Here is a 14,867-nt window from a genome sequence, read left to right as displayed (position 1 = left end):
GATCAGCAGCTTTTTTCCCTTTTAAAGGAAAAAATCCCAGAAACACTTCTCTTACTTCAACTTTTCTATTATGAATTTTCACATATCTGATAATTTCAGACATTTGGTCATTGTGTGATGCGTCAGGTGTGCTATCAAACATGATACCAAAATACCGGGCAGATTTTATATTCATGATAAGCTTCTCCTTCACATGATTTGCTAGGACATGAATAAACTCATTCTGAGTATTTGGTGCAAGATAAGATGCTGATGCTTTAGTTTTATGTGTGCTTTGCTTTAATCTTAATAGGTGCTCTTTTAGCACTGAGTCATATTTAGAAAGCATCTCAACCATTTCAAGAAAGTTTCCTTTATTTAATGAAGATTCTTCTTCATTGTGGCCCCGAAAAGCCAGATTTTGCTTGGCGAGAAACAATGTAATATCGAGCAGCCTATGCAAGATGTCTCTCCACTTTTTCTTCTCTATGTCTATCAAAGCAATATTTTCTGCATCAATTGTTTTGTGCATTCTAAGTCTCACCTCCAAGGTTTTCCATTTTTCAAAGCAATGCAAGTGAGCATCGGATGTCTCATGATTAGGCACTTTCGGGCTCATTTTCCACCATGTCTGAAATCCAGTCACAAATTTGGATGTTGTGTCTGTAGCATTAACGGCAAAGAGTCGCCAGCAAAAACAATATAATTTCTCACTGACGGGAGAATAAACCATCCATGTTCGCAACACCTTCTCACCATTTGGCATCACCATATAAAACCACTCTTTAGATAGCTGGCAAACATCACCTTTAGCTTTTAGATCTTGCCTCGTCAACATCCTGAAAGGCCCATCTTTGTTCTGGAGATATGCACTTCCTCTTTTGATGATTTGAACGCGCAATTGATCTGGAATTGGTATATTCCAATAAGAAGCCTCATCCAAAACATTCCAATTTTTCCCCGTAAGTTCATTTTCAGTATCATATTTAGAGTCACTATTATCAGTCCACTCTTCTGCTACAAATTCATCTATTTCTTTATCTTGTTCTGCTCTATTTTTTTCTATATTAATGTTTTCCTCTGCTGACTGCATACCAGCATCAGATAAATTAGTCTCATCATTTTGTGGTTGAGGAACTGTGTCTTTGGAAGAACTCTGGGCCTCATCTGATCCCTTTACATATTGCATCATAGATCCGCGCAATGTAGATAGTATTTCATCTTTCTTTATTTTGGCTTTTCTTTGTTGACATCCGCTTAGCCTTTTTGTTGTATGAACTCCACCTCCACGTGGCATGAAATAATATCCTTCAACAATAAATATATAAATATAAATAAATAAAATGAAATTATTTGAAATTTGGTTGGTTAAATTAAATGTAAAAATTTTAAAATTATTTAAATGCTAATAAAACAAATTATATTTGTACTTACGGATCAACTTTTGTGAAATTACTTTGAATTGTTGTCTTATATCATTAAATTGATTAAAAATTAAATAATTTTTTACTTTAAGTAAATTATAGATTATTCTCTTAAACTTGACTAACACACGCGCGTAGTAGGTGGGCAAAACAAACACTGTTGTACGTTATTAGACACGAACAAGTTAAATGTGCGCGGCGCTTAATAATTCGGACGTCAAACGGTATAAACGTGGAATACAAAAATGGATGATTTGAACGAAAGAAATTTTATTCATAATACATTTCTGGGCGCTGGGCGGGTTAGGCTGAATCAATGCTAAGAATAATTTCATGGAGGGACATAAAAACATATACAGTGATATTTTGGTGTCACCCCTTGTGAGGGTGTCACCCGGTGCGGTCCGCACCCCCCTAGTGACGCCCCTGTCTAGTTCTAATTAATTAACCAATTATTTGTTGTTGATAAAACAAGAAAATTTCGATGCCAGTACAAACGTCGATTTTTTAAAGTACACGAACGAACATTTTTGAATATTGAAATTTTTGAGTTTTTTTTTAACATTAATTTATTAGACAGTTTAAAAAATAAAAAGTCAAAAATTCAAAATAAAAATACAAAAAAGCCTCTCTTCTACTAGTATGAGTCTAGTTTTTCCTGGCACAATGTAACATTTGTAAAACTTTTAAGAAAGTGACATTTATAAAATCAAAATGGATCAAAATTCAGTTAAATTATTAAGTTAAAAATCGATTAAAACTGCCATAGAATGATTTCAGCAGTAAAAAATGTTTACAAGAATTTGCCGCCGGTAGCACAAGAACAGGGAAGAAGCTAAATATAGATTGGAAAACTGAAAAACCCATTGACAATTTGGTGCTAAAAAATTTTGCTTCCAAGCTTCCTGACCTTGAGAAGAAGGTCAACACTATAAAGCCATTCTTATATATAATTCAATGGTACACACATACACCACACACACACACACACACACACACACACACACACGCACACACACACACACACACAGCAACAGTACATTTCCGGTATGGTTGTTGATGATTTGTTAGATTTTTTTAATAATAAAATTAGTAAAATTGTTAATAAATTATTTGCACTAGTCCAATACATTCGGTTGAAAGTCAATGTAGTTCGACAGTGCCATGATTTAATAAAGAATGCAAGCAACTGAAGAGATAGTGTCGAAAATTAAAAAGACGCTGTAAAAGAACTCTACCAACAAATAGTAAAGAAGAATAGGTTAACGCAATCAACATAAAAAAAATTATTTTTAACTGACCAAAGAAACGTTTTGTAAAACATGCATAGGTGAGAATGGATGAGTTTTTTAGAAATAAAATAAAAAAAATCAACATGATACATTAGGTGGAGTCGGCCCCTTATTTTCGAGAAGACAAACTAAAGATGAAGAAACATTTTCTGACAGCCTACCGATTCACATATCACATGCAATGGATGTGATGCGTTGGTTCACGTGTATTCGCCAGACTGTCGGACAAAGTTGGAGGTTTTTACCGGAGTCGGAATTTTGTGAGAAGTCATATACATATTTTTCACCCGACTCCTAAAGTGTTGAGGATTTGAGTTTTTTTTATACTAAGATCATTCTAAGTGGTTATACCTCAACCCTTGACGCAGAAGAATTGGTAAAAGATATGTTTTACGAATGCCTTTATATCAGCTTTCAGAAAATACATAAAAATGACAAAATTGTAGTTTTTGGCAATTTCAACCCAAGGGTTGGAACACTGTTGATAAGCTTATTCCTCTTAAATCTTTTACTTATAGGCTCTATCCTCGTAAGGCTCCTTGGTTTGATTATGCTTATGTAGTAGCCAAGAAAAGTCTTAGAAGACTGGAGAAAGTCTATAGGTTAAATCCATCTAACTCTCTTTATTCTATCTATGAATCTGAATTGATTAATTATAAATATCTACTATTCTCTAAGCACTCTACTTTTCTTAGAAATTCTATAACATCTGCTTCAACATCTAAAAATAGGTGGTCTGTTCTATCTAAACTTCTACATAAAAAATCTTCTCACTCATCTTTTTCTGCTCAACAGTTTTATGACTTTTTTGTAAATAAAATTACTTCTTTAAGAACATCTAATTCTAATTTTTCTTCTCATAACTTTACTAAACTTACTACTGAATCTTTCTCTGTATTTACTCCAATAAATCTTTTAGAACTAACTGAAATTATTAATTCTATGTCGTCTACAACCTGTTCTCTAGATCTACTTCCTTCTAATTTACTTAAAGAATTTTCTTCAATATTTTATCCAACCATTCTCAAATTAGTTAATTTATCTCTTTCCACCTCTAAATTTCCTACTTCTTATAAGGATTCTTTTGTTATTCCCATTCTTAAAAACTCATCCCTAGATCCTATCTCTTTATCTAATTATAGACCTGTTACTAATATTACTTTCATCTCTAAAATAATAGAAAAAGTTGTTTTTAATCAACTGCCATCCTATTTAGACTTTAACTCTTTGCTACCTGTAGCTCAATCTGGTTTCAGACCTGCTCACAGTACTGAAACTCCTTTACTTAAAATACACAATGATATCCTTCTCTCTAGTGACAATAGTAATCTTACTCTTCTTCTTGCTCTTAACTTTTCCTCAGCTTTTGATACTGTTGACCATACTATTCTCTTGAGACTGCTGCATCTTTCTTTTAATATTACTGATTCTTGTCTATCTTGGTTTTTTTCTTATCTCTGTAATCGTTTTTCTTCTGTTGTTCTCAATAATTCTACTTCTAACTCCTCTACTCTTACTTTCGGGGTACCTCAGGGTTCTATCCTTGGCCCTCTTCTATTTATACTCTATACTTTTGAACTACCTCGTATTATTAATAACTTTTATTTCTCTAGTTAACTATATGCTGATGATTCTTACAATTATACTTCATTGAGGAGCGCTGTTGAACATCGCGGAAATAGCGCTTTATAAGCTAATTGATTGATTGATTGATTGAAACTTCAGCCTCTAAACTGGCATCATTGGCAAACATAGTCTAAAAAGCGCGAACGGTAGCGGAATCAGACTCATTAACCTTTGTGCGGAATTTGGATTAGTTAATACCAACACCCTCTTCCAGCAGCGTAGCCAAAAAAGGCTACCTGGATGTACCCATGGTCTAAACACTGGCATCTTTTGGATTATATCATAACCAGACAACGCAATGTCACCGATGTCAGTCATACACGAGTTAAGAGAGTTGGACTGATAATTGTCTAGTCATATCCTAATTTGCAATTAAGTTAACCCCACCAACTCGTATGTGAAATCTAGATAAAAAACTGAACATTAAGGTTTGCCAAAATCTGATAGTGCAAGAAAAACTTTAGGAAGATTTTTCCAAATACTCAACAAAGTCAGCTGTACACTATATCTCAGCAACCTACTGGTGTACCTTCAGTGACCAATAAATGGTCAATAATCAGCTCCTGCATACTGTAAACAGCTACGAAGGTTCTTGTGTGAGAATAGATCTGGCATCCTTAATCTTTAGCAAACAAAAAATAAAGCCCATAAAATCAGACCTAGCAATTCAAACTCACCCATTTTTAATCTTGCATGGAAAGCATCATGTACAAAGGTTCGGCAAAGGCAGCGTTGCATGGGAAAAAATTGGTGGACAGAGAAAGCTAAGGAACTACAGAGATTAGCGGATACAAAAAATATGCAAGGCCCAAAACCCTGCTCATCCGGTTAAGTCAAAAAATGGTCTTGCAGTGATTAGAGACCTTGAGGGAATTGTGTCACGCTGGGCCAAGCAATTTAAGGATTTGTTGAACTGTGTCAACCTTGTGAACCCGACGTTTATAGAAGCCCTTCAAAAACTTCCGACGGTTGCTGAGCTTGATAACCCTCGTGCATTGATGAGGTTCTGTAGGCCGCCAAGAAAATAAAAAATAAAACGGCAGGACCAGCGGCATTTCCGCAGAGATATACAAATATGGTAGCCTCTGTCTATGTAAGCGATGGTATAATTTCATTTTTCAAGTGTGGTCTACTGGCATAGTACTATAGTAATGGAAGGATGGAAACATCATGACCATCTACAAAAAGAAGAGCGATAGTGTGGTAACAGTCGTGACATATCCTTTCTCTCCAACGCTAGCAAGATTCTGGCGCATGTCATGTTGAAATGATTTCAAAAACTGTTGATGTTGTCATGCCAGAATTGCAATGTGGCTTCCGAAGCGGTCGTAGCACCACCGATATGATTTTTACCGTACGCCACTTGATGGAAAAATGCTTTGAACAGAACCAGGATTTTTTCCTGGCCTTCATCAATCTAACAAAGGCTTTTGACATGGTCAACAGAGATTTGTTATGAAGTGAATGATCCTAGGTATTAATAGATTTGGCTAGCCGCCAACATTTCTGACTGTACTGCGTGAATTTCCTACAAGTAAGAGGGCCAAATTTATTGCTGGTGGTAAGAAATCTAAAACATTTGATGTTTTTGTGAAAGAAAAACAGGACTGCGGGAATTTTTTTTTGTTTTTTTTTCACACATTCTAATTAACGTTGAAATAACTTTTGATGTTATATTTTATTAATATGCTTTATTAATTTGTCGTAAAAACATTAAGGTTTGTTATTTTGTACAGCATAAACTAAGTCATATACATAGATCAAAATATATAGGCCTTTGCGCTATAAAAAAAACTGCTTCTTGGTAATTACCATATTGCACATATGTTTCATTGAGCTATCGGAATCCATCGATGATACACAGACAGTTGATATTTCTTTTTAATTAAAATTTAAATGCTTGTTTGTCTATGTTTATCGTTATTATTCTAAACATATATTTTGAATTAAAATATATGGTTCTGAATTATTGTTGTTTTTGCCAAAATCGGCTGATTGTTATGCAAAGATTGTGGTAACTATTAGCCAAGCAGAAACTTTGTTGGTTTTGTCCAAAGATGAATTGTTCGAAGTTCTGTTGGGTTGTTGAGACAGTTAATACGATGCTGAAATGTTAAAAATTGGGAGAATTGATTGTTGTTACATGCTGGGAAGATTTTTTGGATGTTTGGGTTGAATCTGTTCTGGTAGTTGTTGAGTCGTTCTGAATTATTACGAAACGTTTGTGTGCGTTGTTTTATTGGTTACTCAATGTTTTATACTGCTCATTATAAATAAATATATATATGTATGTATATGATGTTATAGTAATTGTATATATTATTTAAATTTATATAGCTTTCCATATACAACTCCAAAGCAAAATATCAAGCTTTTTTAATAGATGGTTTTAAAGTTTTTACTCTCGATTTGGACTGATTTGTTCCTTATTTGTTTAATCACTGATCGTTCGCCAGGACGCTGCCTGCCTCTTGCGTCAAATCAAAATATGTTGCCGAAGTTTTCTTTTGAATGTATTTTGCCAACCAAACGTTTCTAAAAAAAAATATAAAAATTAAAAAAGTTGTCAGTTGGTTTTCATTTTCAGTTTTGATCTAACATTCTAATAATTTTGATTTTGAATTTTTTTTAATCTTTAATTTTTATACATATTGTTTATAAATTTATCGTCACATATAATATATATATATATATAATATACAAAATACATAGATATATTATGTATTCAATATTCATTGTCATTCACCAATCACTTTGATATTATTATTGTTTTTATTTTATATATTTTACATTACTTTTTAATCATACATAATTAATTAATTTAATCAATAACTAGTTTACTAATGTGCATGTTTTTCAGGAAACTTATCAAGGACAATTATCAGCACATAGCAGCACAACTGTAAAAAGTTGAAAAAATAAAAAATATAATAATGGACAATAATAAAATAGTTAACAACAATAATGAGGTGGTAAATGCGATCCAGAAATCTTCTAATGAAATCAATGCAAATATTGGCGCAACTATTCAGTCATATACATTTCCATTTTCTGTTGTAAATACAACACCAAATGTTCAAACACTTGTTACTTTAGCCCAAACGTTATCAGACAATTTACCTTTAATGAGTGCATCATCTTCAATATTATCCTCAACAACCTTTGTTGGTGGTTTTCAAAACAATGTTTTTTTTGATGTTGTTACTGAGAATAGTGCTAAGCAATTTAAATTAAATATTATTAATGAGGTTAACAGCAGCAATAGTCACAACTGTGAAGATAGGAACAGTAAGAACATTAATAACATAAAGAATAGAAGCAATGACACGTGCAGTGATGACAACCAAAATAAAAATGTTGCTTTTAACAATTACTCTGGTGCGGGTCCGAGGATAGTAAGTTATGTTGAAAATGGTCATCTGCATGTTGACGTTGAATCAGTTAAATGCACTGATAGTTTACATTGTCAATCAGCCAATCCAGATAAAAAACAAGTTGCCAATTTAGACAGAAGTTTTGATAACGATCAAAAAACGAATGGTGCAAGTAAAGACGATGATAACAACATTTTCAGTTATAAAGAAAATGAAGATGATGGTGGTATGATACAGAACACAGAATCAGAATTTGAGTTTGAAAGCACAGAAGCAGATCAATATAAGATGGAACCAGAAGCTGATCAGATGAATGATGATGAAAACTGCAACAATGATGGTTTTGAAAATGATAACATCAACATTGGTTGTCATGCGACAAATGAAAGTCTTAATAACCACCATGAGGATTCAAGTGATGAAGCTGCTGATGAAGTTGCCAAGCTGAGTTTTATTAGCAACATTAACTTTAGTAGCAGCAATAATGTTAACAGAAATTCAATTATTAACAATACATCAATTGTTAGTGACACTAATTTTGCTGGGAACTCTATAAATTTTATTAATGATTTAAAATTAAATGGTGTGCCACATCACAGTCTACAAGCAGTTTCTGGTGGCAACTTCATAGATAATGCAAAATTATTTAATAAATCCAATAGTAATATTCAGAATTATAATCATTATGATAACAAGAAAAGCAACTATTTTAATAATAATACTGACAAAAATATTGTCAATTGCAACATCAAAGATATGATTGGTGATAATAAAAAAAAAGATTTTGATAGTGTTTTTGATGATTTGAACTTGAATAATTTTTCTAACAAAAAGGTTGTTGATACGGAAGGGTTGATGACATCAAAAAATTCAGTTCCTGATCAGTTTACACATGGAAAGTTTGCTGTTGACTGTTTGCAAGGTGATGGAGTCTTTTTGGCCAGCTGTGACTGTGAGATGAGTAACACCAATAATTTGAGCATTAACAATGAAAAAATATTTGATGATGCTTCTGCGATGCATCTTAGCAACAAAAAAAATATTAGCCCCAAAGATATTAAATGTGATGAACCAATCAGCAGCCAACTGTTTGGCATACACCTTAACAACGAATATGTTACTTCAAATTGTAAAGATGGTGGTGATAACAATGAGAGCAGTAGTCATGGCAATCAGTTGACTGAAACTCAATCACTTCCCTTGTTTCCTCTAAGTAAGTGTAATTCATTGATGGCTTCCCCATCGTCGTTGTCATCTCCATTGCATCATTTCAAAATAAAAGCCAGTTCCCTTGTTTCGTTGGAGGAAGGAGCTAAAAATCATTCGAATAAAATCAACTTCTTCCATAGCAACATCGATGATGATGAGAGCGCTACGTTCTGCTCGGTCAAACATCAAAACAAGGATTATTTTAAGACGAAGAGACAATGGAATGAAATATCTCTAACATCCATCTCCATGGACAGCAATATGACTCCATCCAATCATTTTATTGGTGATGTTGACGTTGATTTGAATTCATGGGATCATATAAGCAGTGGTTGTGCCAGACAGACAGATTCAACAAATTTTGGCACAAATTTCTCAAACACTTCTTCACAAAAATGTCATTTTCTACAACTTCATCATGCAAATTACCAACCAAGAGTTAGTATTTTGATAACAGTGTGTTTGCTTGATTTGATTGAAACATATGAAACATTTACACATATCTGTTGGTGAGATGGTACCATCACAAATAATAAAATTGTTCTGCATTCTTGCAACTCTGTGTAGTATTGTTAAAACTTATAATGTATGTTATTTGATATTCATTTGTAGTTTAATTGCACTTGTGCATAACTTTACATGATGAGTGAAGTCAGTCTCAGGAAAACATTTTATGAGATTAAGAGGATTTTTTTATAACTTGTGACCTTGAGGAATAAGCTGAGTGGCAAAAGTTTGCAGTTCAAGTAAAGCCTAAATTTGGTTCAGCCATGTTTGTATATGGTGAAAAGGTCGAAATGAAGAGATGTTGGAACACAATGATGGTAGGTAAACCAACCTAAAAATAGTTCTGCTTGCAGAGGCTGAAGCAAGATTTGAGTATGTTGAATTTCTAACCAAGATTTTTGACGCCATAATGTGTGCGCTGATCTCCCTGCTTGGTCATCTTAAACATTATTTACTGACTTGTTGATTTTTTTTATGATTTCTTCAAATATTTCTCTGACAATTACATCATATTTTTTTCTTACTTTACTAACATGTCTTGCCAAGAAGGTGATCGATCACTCTTTAATTCATTTTTTCTACTTTTTTGTTATTTTAGTTCATTCTTTGTCGCATTCATTTATTAATTCTTCACGCGTTCATTTATCCGTTCATTCATTTATTCTTTCTATAATTTTTATTCATACAAAAATTTTTATTCAAAATTCAGTTTTTATTTATCAACAACCCAGTTTCATTCATCTTTTTATCTGTGTATAAAATAATATTATTTACTTTGTTTTTCATTCTTTCATACACTTCTATTTACGAATTGAGTTATATATATATATATATATATATATATATATATATATTATATATATATATTTACAATATTCTATAAATTCTACCGAATGTTTGGCGTTAATATGTTTTTAGTTCGTTTTTTTCAATTTTTCTCACTGAAGTTTTTTGGTGAACGTTTAGTTTATTAAAATTCAAAATAAACTTATTTTCCGAATTCATGCTGCAAATAACACCATATTTCGATTCCGAATGAATCATCATCAGTGCTTTCTGCTGTTTATATAGGAAAAAATTGACTTTGTCAAAATGGAGATTGACTTTGTCAAAGTGAACTTAGATGGAAATTAGGTGTCAGGTTTCTTTATTGGCTGGTCATCTTCTTTGGTCTCCTTTTCTTCATCAATAGCATCTCATATTCTTCTTTGTCACTATTTACAATGCTAGTTTTTATTACTTCTTTGTTTTCGTTGTTGGTTAAGCGCCGGGTTGGAAGTCAGGTTGTCATTTTTAGTTGTATATTTATTTTTGGTTTATTGATGTCAATTAGGACTGCTTCTGCAATTTTAAGATGCGTGTAGTAGTGGGATGTCACGCCGTATCAATATAAAGGCAAGGAGATGTCATTTATTCCAGGCTGCACGTATGCGTGCTCGAACGGCAGCTTCAGCTGTTCCACTACAATCCAGAACATCCCCTAGATATTGAAACGATATCTCTACCTTAATGGCTTCAAAAACATTGTTATTTCGAATTTTTTGTTGTGGATTGATGCAAGCAGGACAAACAAAATTGGACACTTTAGATAAAGTACCAATTATTTTTGAACAACGTTTGTGACACCGCTGGTTACAATGCTGACACTTGATTGAATTGTTACCTATACCAGTTTTACAAACTGAACAGGGCCATCGTCCAGTAGCTGTAGATTGGATGGGTTCACCAGTGTTCATTGCTTTGGTTTTGCTGATGTTGACTTTGAATCCATGATCGGCGAGTCTGGTGTTCCAATCTTCAAACATCTGTGCTGCATTCTGCTCAGACGTGGCTGTTAAAACGATATCATCAGCATATACTAGATTCCAAATGTCACCAGTGCGTATCGGTTTTGTGATTTCTTCCATCACAGTTATAAATAACAGTGGACTGAGAATCGAGCCTTGGTGAACTCCAACGCCGATGTCAAATGCATCTGTGTTTCCAACCGTTGTGCTGACGAGAGTCTTAGTATTCGTATACATTTCTATCACAAGTCGAACAAGATATTTTGGAATGAGTTGTCGACGTAGACTCCACCTGATTGCTTCACGGAAAACTCGATAAGACTCGATCAAATGATTTTTCAAGGTCTACAAAAATGTGCGATAGTTGTTGATGCTTTGTGAGGTACTTCTCTTGCCGTTGCCGAAAGATGTGAATTGCATCAATTGTTGATTTTTCCGCTAGGAAACCAAATTGATAATTTCCGATTGTGATGCGCAACGTTAATTTTCTCCCAATGATTTTCTCGACAATTTTCAGGGAGTGTTCTAACAGACGTATACCCCGAAATGATGAACAGTTCAATGGATCACCTTTGCCTTTGTATAGCGGAACTGTCATGCTATAGTATTCTCTCCACTGTAGCTTGATCTCATCTTGTTCAAGAACCATCTAATTTTTGTCGGTTTTGATACATGAGGCACCAACTATGTCTTTTCTCGTACGCTTTGCTTGTTTTGCTATACGATACAGAGATTTCATTTGTTCACCTTTCGCTTTTAGTGAGCCACTTTCTGCACTGATCTGTCCGAGCCAGTGCAACTTGACGTTTTGCATAGTTGTTCTTCTCACGGAAAATTTCATGGTCATCAACAGACTTTGATTTATGCCATTGCTTGTATGCAGCTTTCTTTTCAGCTATTGCAAGTTAACTTGCAATTTAACTTTTCAATTTTTCTAACGGTTGATCGTAAATCATTTTCAAGTTTCTTTAGTTATAAACCAAAATTTTTGTTTATTTTATGCATGATAGAACAGAAAAGCTTTTTTTTCTATATATATTATTCTCTAAATTCTGTCTAACGCAGAATGTACCAACATGAAAAATGATACATGGAAAATTCTAATTATAAAATGTATTATTTACATTAAGAAGTGTGAAAGTAAACTATGATTCTAAAAAATATTTGTAACAGTAAATAAATAAAAATAAAATGAAGCTTTTGACATATACGTTTTCGTAGAAAAGAATTTAAAAAAATATAATAAAGTTTTTAAGAACAAACAAACAAAAGAAAAGCAGCTACGTTCATAACCAGCCATATTGGTACTGTACCTTATTCCTTCATACACAGGGACACAAATAAAGGGCAGCATACATTCATTCTTTTAAATATGACATAGAAAAGATTAGATGATTACACACATAATTACCAAAAATGAGTTAAAGTGAAATAAAATGAATAATTATGTGTGCATGAAATGTATAAATACCTACTTTTGATGATAAGATAATGCTAGAATAAAAAATATCCAGTTGGTTAATAAATTAAATCTAAAAATAGAATAAATAAAAAAAAAATAGATAAAAAATAATTTCAATTTTATTTTTACCATACCATAACTGCAAAATATTGTGTGCGTGTTAAGTTTTATGGATGCTTATGATGATGACGGAAAAAACAATGGCCCTCAGTATCCGGCAGAAGAGGGTGCGAAGAATCTCCGGAGATCCAGTCGATGGGGTTGTGGTGCAAGGCCCTGTGGATGGTCTGGCTACGGGCACCCCACTCTATAGTGTGGCGGTGCAAGGCACTATAGATGAAAGGACTACTTGTAGACCAAGGGGTTGGAGGTTTGGTACCTGGAATGTAGGCACGTTGACAGGAAGAAGTTTGGAAGTGGTGGAGGAGCTGCAGAGGAGAATGGTTGACGTGGCTGCATTACAGGAGGTCAGATGGAAGGGTGAGGGTACAAGGTTTGTGGGGGCTAAAGGTGGAAGATATAAGTTGTGGTGGAAGGGGGATGATGGTACGGGAGGAGTTGGTGTGATAGTAAGAGAAGAGTTGGTGGAGAAGGTGTTGGAAGTGAGGCGGAGAAGCAATGGGGTAATTGTGGTGGTGATGGTGTTTGGAAAAGTAATAGTGAGGGTGATATCAGGATATGCTCTGCAACAAAGTAGGAAGGAAGAGGAGAAGGATAGGTTTTATGATGATGTTTCTGACGAGATTGGGCAAGCGGGGTTGAATGAGTTTGTGGTGTTGTTGGGTGATTTGAATGATCATGTGGGGGCGGATGCAGACGGATATGAAGGTGTACATGGGAGATGGGGATATGGTATACGGAATGAGGAAGGGCGTAGAGTGTTGGAGTTAGCGGATGCACACAGCATGGTGGTGGGGAACACTTGGTTCACAAGGGAACCAGCGCGATTGATTACTTATAGGTCAGGGGAACATAGATCGATGATCGACTATATATTGGTAAGGGCCAAACATAGGAAGTATGTGAAGAATGTGAAGGCGATACCTGGTATGTTGCAGCATAGTATGGTTGTGATGGATGTGACATCAAAAGAAATGGGGAGGAGGAAGAAGGATAAGTTTGTGGCAAAGAGAAAGACATGGAAGTTGCAGGATGCAGAGGTGAGGAAGGCATTTGAAGTGAAGGTGGCTGAAAATTGGGAGAGTGGTAAGGATGGAGATGTTTGGGAGAGATACAGGGACTGTGTGTTGGCTACGGCAGATAAAGTATGTGGATGGACGAAAGGAAAGTGTAGGCATGGTGAGACGTGGTGGTGGGATGAAGATATAAGAAGGGTTTTGGAAGTCAAGAAGGAGAGGTTTAGGGTATGGAGAAGGGACATGACGGAGGAAGCGGAGTCTGAGTATAGGAAGGCTAAGAAGGTTGCAAAACAGGCAGTGGCAACTGCAATGACGAAAGCATCAGATAGGTTAATGAAGGAAATGGAATCTGATGTGAGTTCGAGGAAAATGTTCAAAGTAGCAAAGCAGTCAATGAGGGATAGGAAAGTTGTGCATAGATGAGGAGGAAAAAGCTCAGGTGTGGAAAGCTCATATGGAAAGGTTGATGAATGAAGAGAATGAGTGGGATGGAGATGTGGAATCCGCGGTCACACACGGACCTATAGAGAAGGTGACGATGGAGGAAGTAGAGAAAGCAGTTAGAGAAATGAAACTAGGTAAGGCGACAGGGGTTTCGGAAGTGGCGGCAGAACATATAAAAGCGAGTGGGGTGATAGGAATTGAAGTTATGATCAAACAGTATGTTTGATGATGAAGGTATACCTGAGGATTGGCGACACAGTGTTGGTGCCGTTGTATAAGGGCAAAGGAGATGTGAGAGATTGTGGGTCATACAGGGGTGTGAAATTACTAGAGCACGGAATGAAGGTAGTGGAGAGGGTGCTTGAGAGGAGGTTGAGAAGTATGGTGACAGTTAATGAAATGCAGTGTGGGTTTATGCCTGGTAGGGGAACGGTGGATGCGTTGTTCATGGCGAGAATGTTGCAGGAGAATTATAGAAAGAAGAGACGAAGATTGTACATGTGTTTTGTGGATCTAGCAAAGGCTTTTGATCGAGTACCGAGGAAGGTCATTGAATGGGCGCTTGAGGAAGAAAGGAGTGAATGAGAGACTTGTTAAAGCTGTGATGCAGCTGTATGAAGGGGC

At 34.9% G+C, this 14,867-nt stretch overlaps 2 protein-coding genes across 2 annotated transcripts; both read left to right on the top strand.

The window, feature by feature from the left end:
• Positions 1-1,736: 1,736 nt before the first annotated feature.
• Positions 1,737-5,349, top strand: HELRODRAFT_172789 (hypothetical protein; the record flags this gene model as incomplete). The annotated part of the gene is made up of 6 exons (XM_009019428.1): positions 1,737-1,805; positions 2,173-2,325; positions 2,435-2,450; positions 2,791-2,925; positions 3,064-3,164; positions 5,128-5,349. The coding sequence occupies 6 exons, from the start codon at positions 1,737-1,739 to the stop codon at positions 5,347-5,349; spliced, it is 696 nt and encodes a 231-aa protein (XP_009017676.1).
• A 1,905-nt stretch (positions 5,350-7,254) lies between these two features.
• HELRODRAFT_172788 (hypothetical protein) lies at positions 7,255-9,417 on the top strand (the record flags this gene model as incomplete). Its single annotated transcript, XM_009019427.1, has 1 exon — positions 7,255-9,417. One exon carries the CDS (start codon positions 7,255-7,257, stop codon positions 9,415-9,417), a length of 2,163 nt encoding a protein of 720 aa, XP_009017675.1.
• Between the last annotated feature and the right edge of the window lie 5,450 nt (positions 9,418-14,867).

This window comes from Helobdella robusta (assembly GCF_000326865.2).
Source record: "Helobdella robusta unplaced genomic scaffold HELROscaffold_24, whole genome shotgun sequence".
In the NCBI taxonomy this organism is placed as follows: domain Eukaryota; kingdom Metazoa; phylum Annelida; class Clitellata; order Rhynchobdellida; family Glossiphoniidae; genus Helobdella; species Helobdella robusta.
The sequence above is the reverse complement of the archived record's forward strand: the minus strand, read 5'-3'. Positions and strand labels throughout refer to the sequence as shown.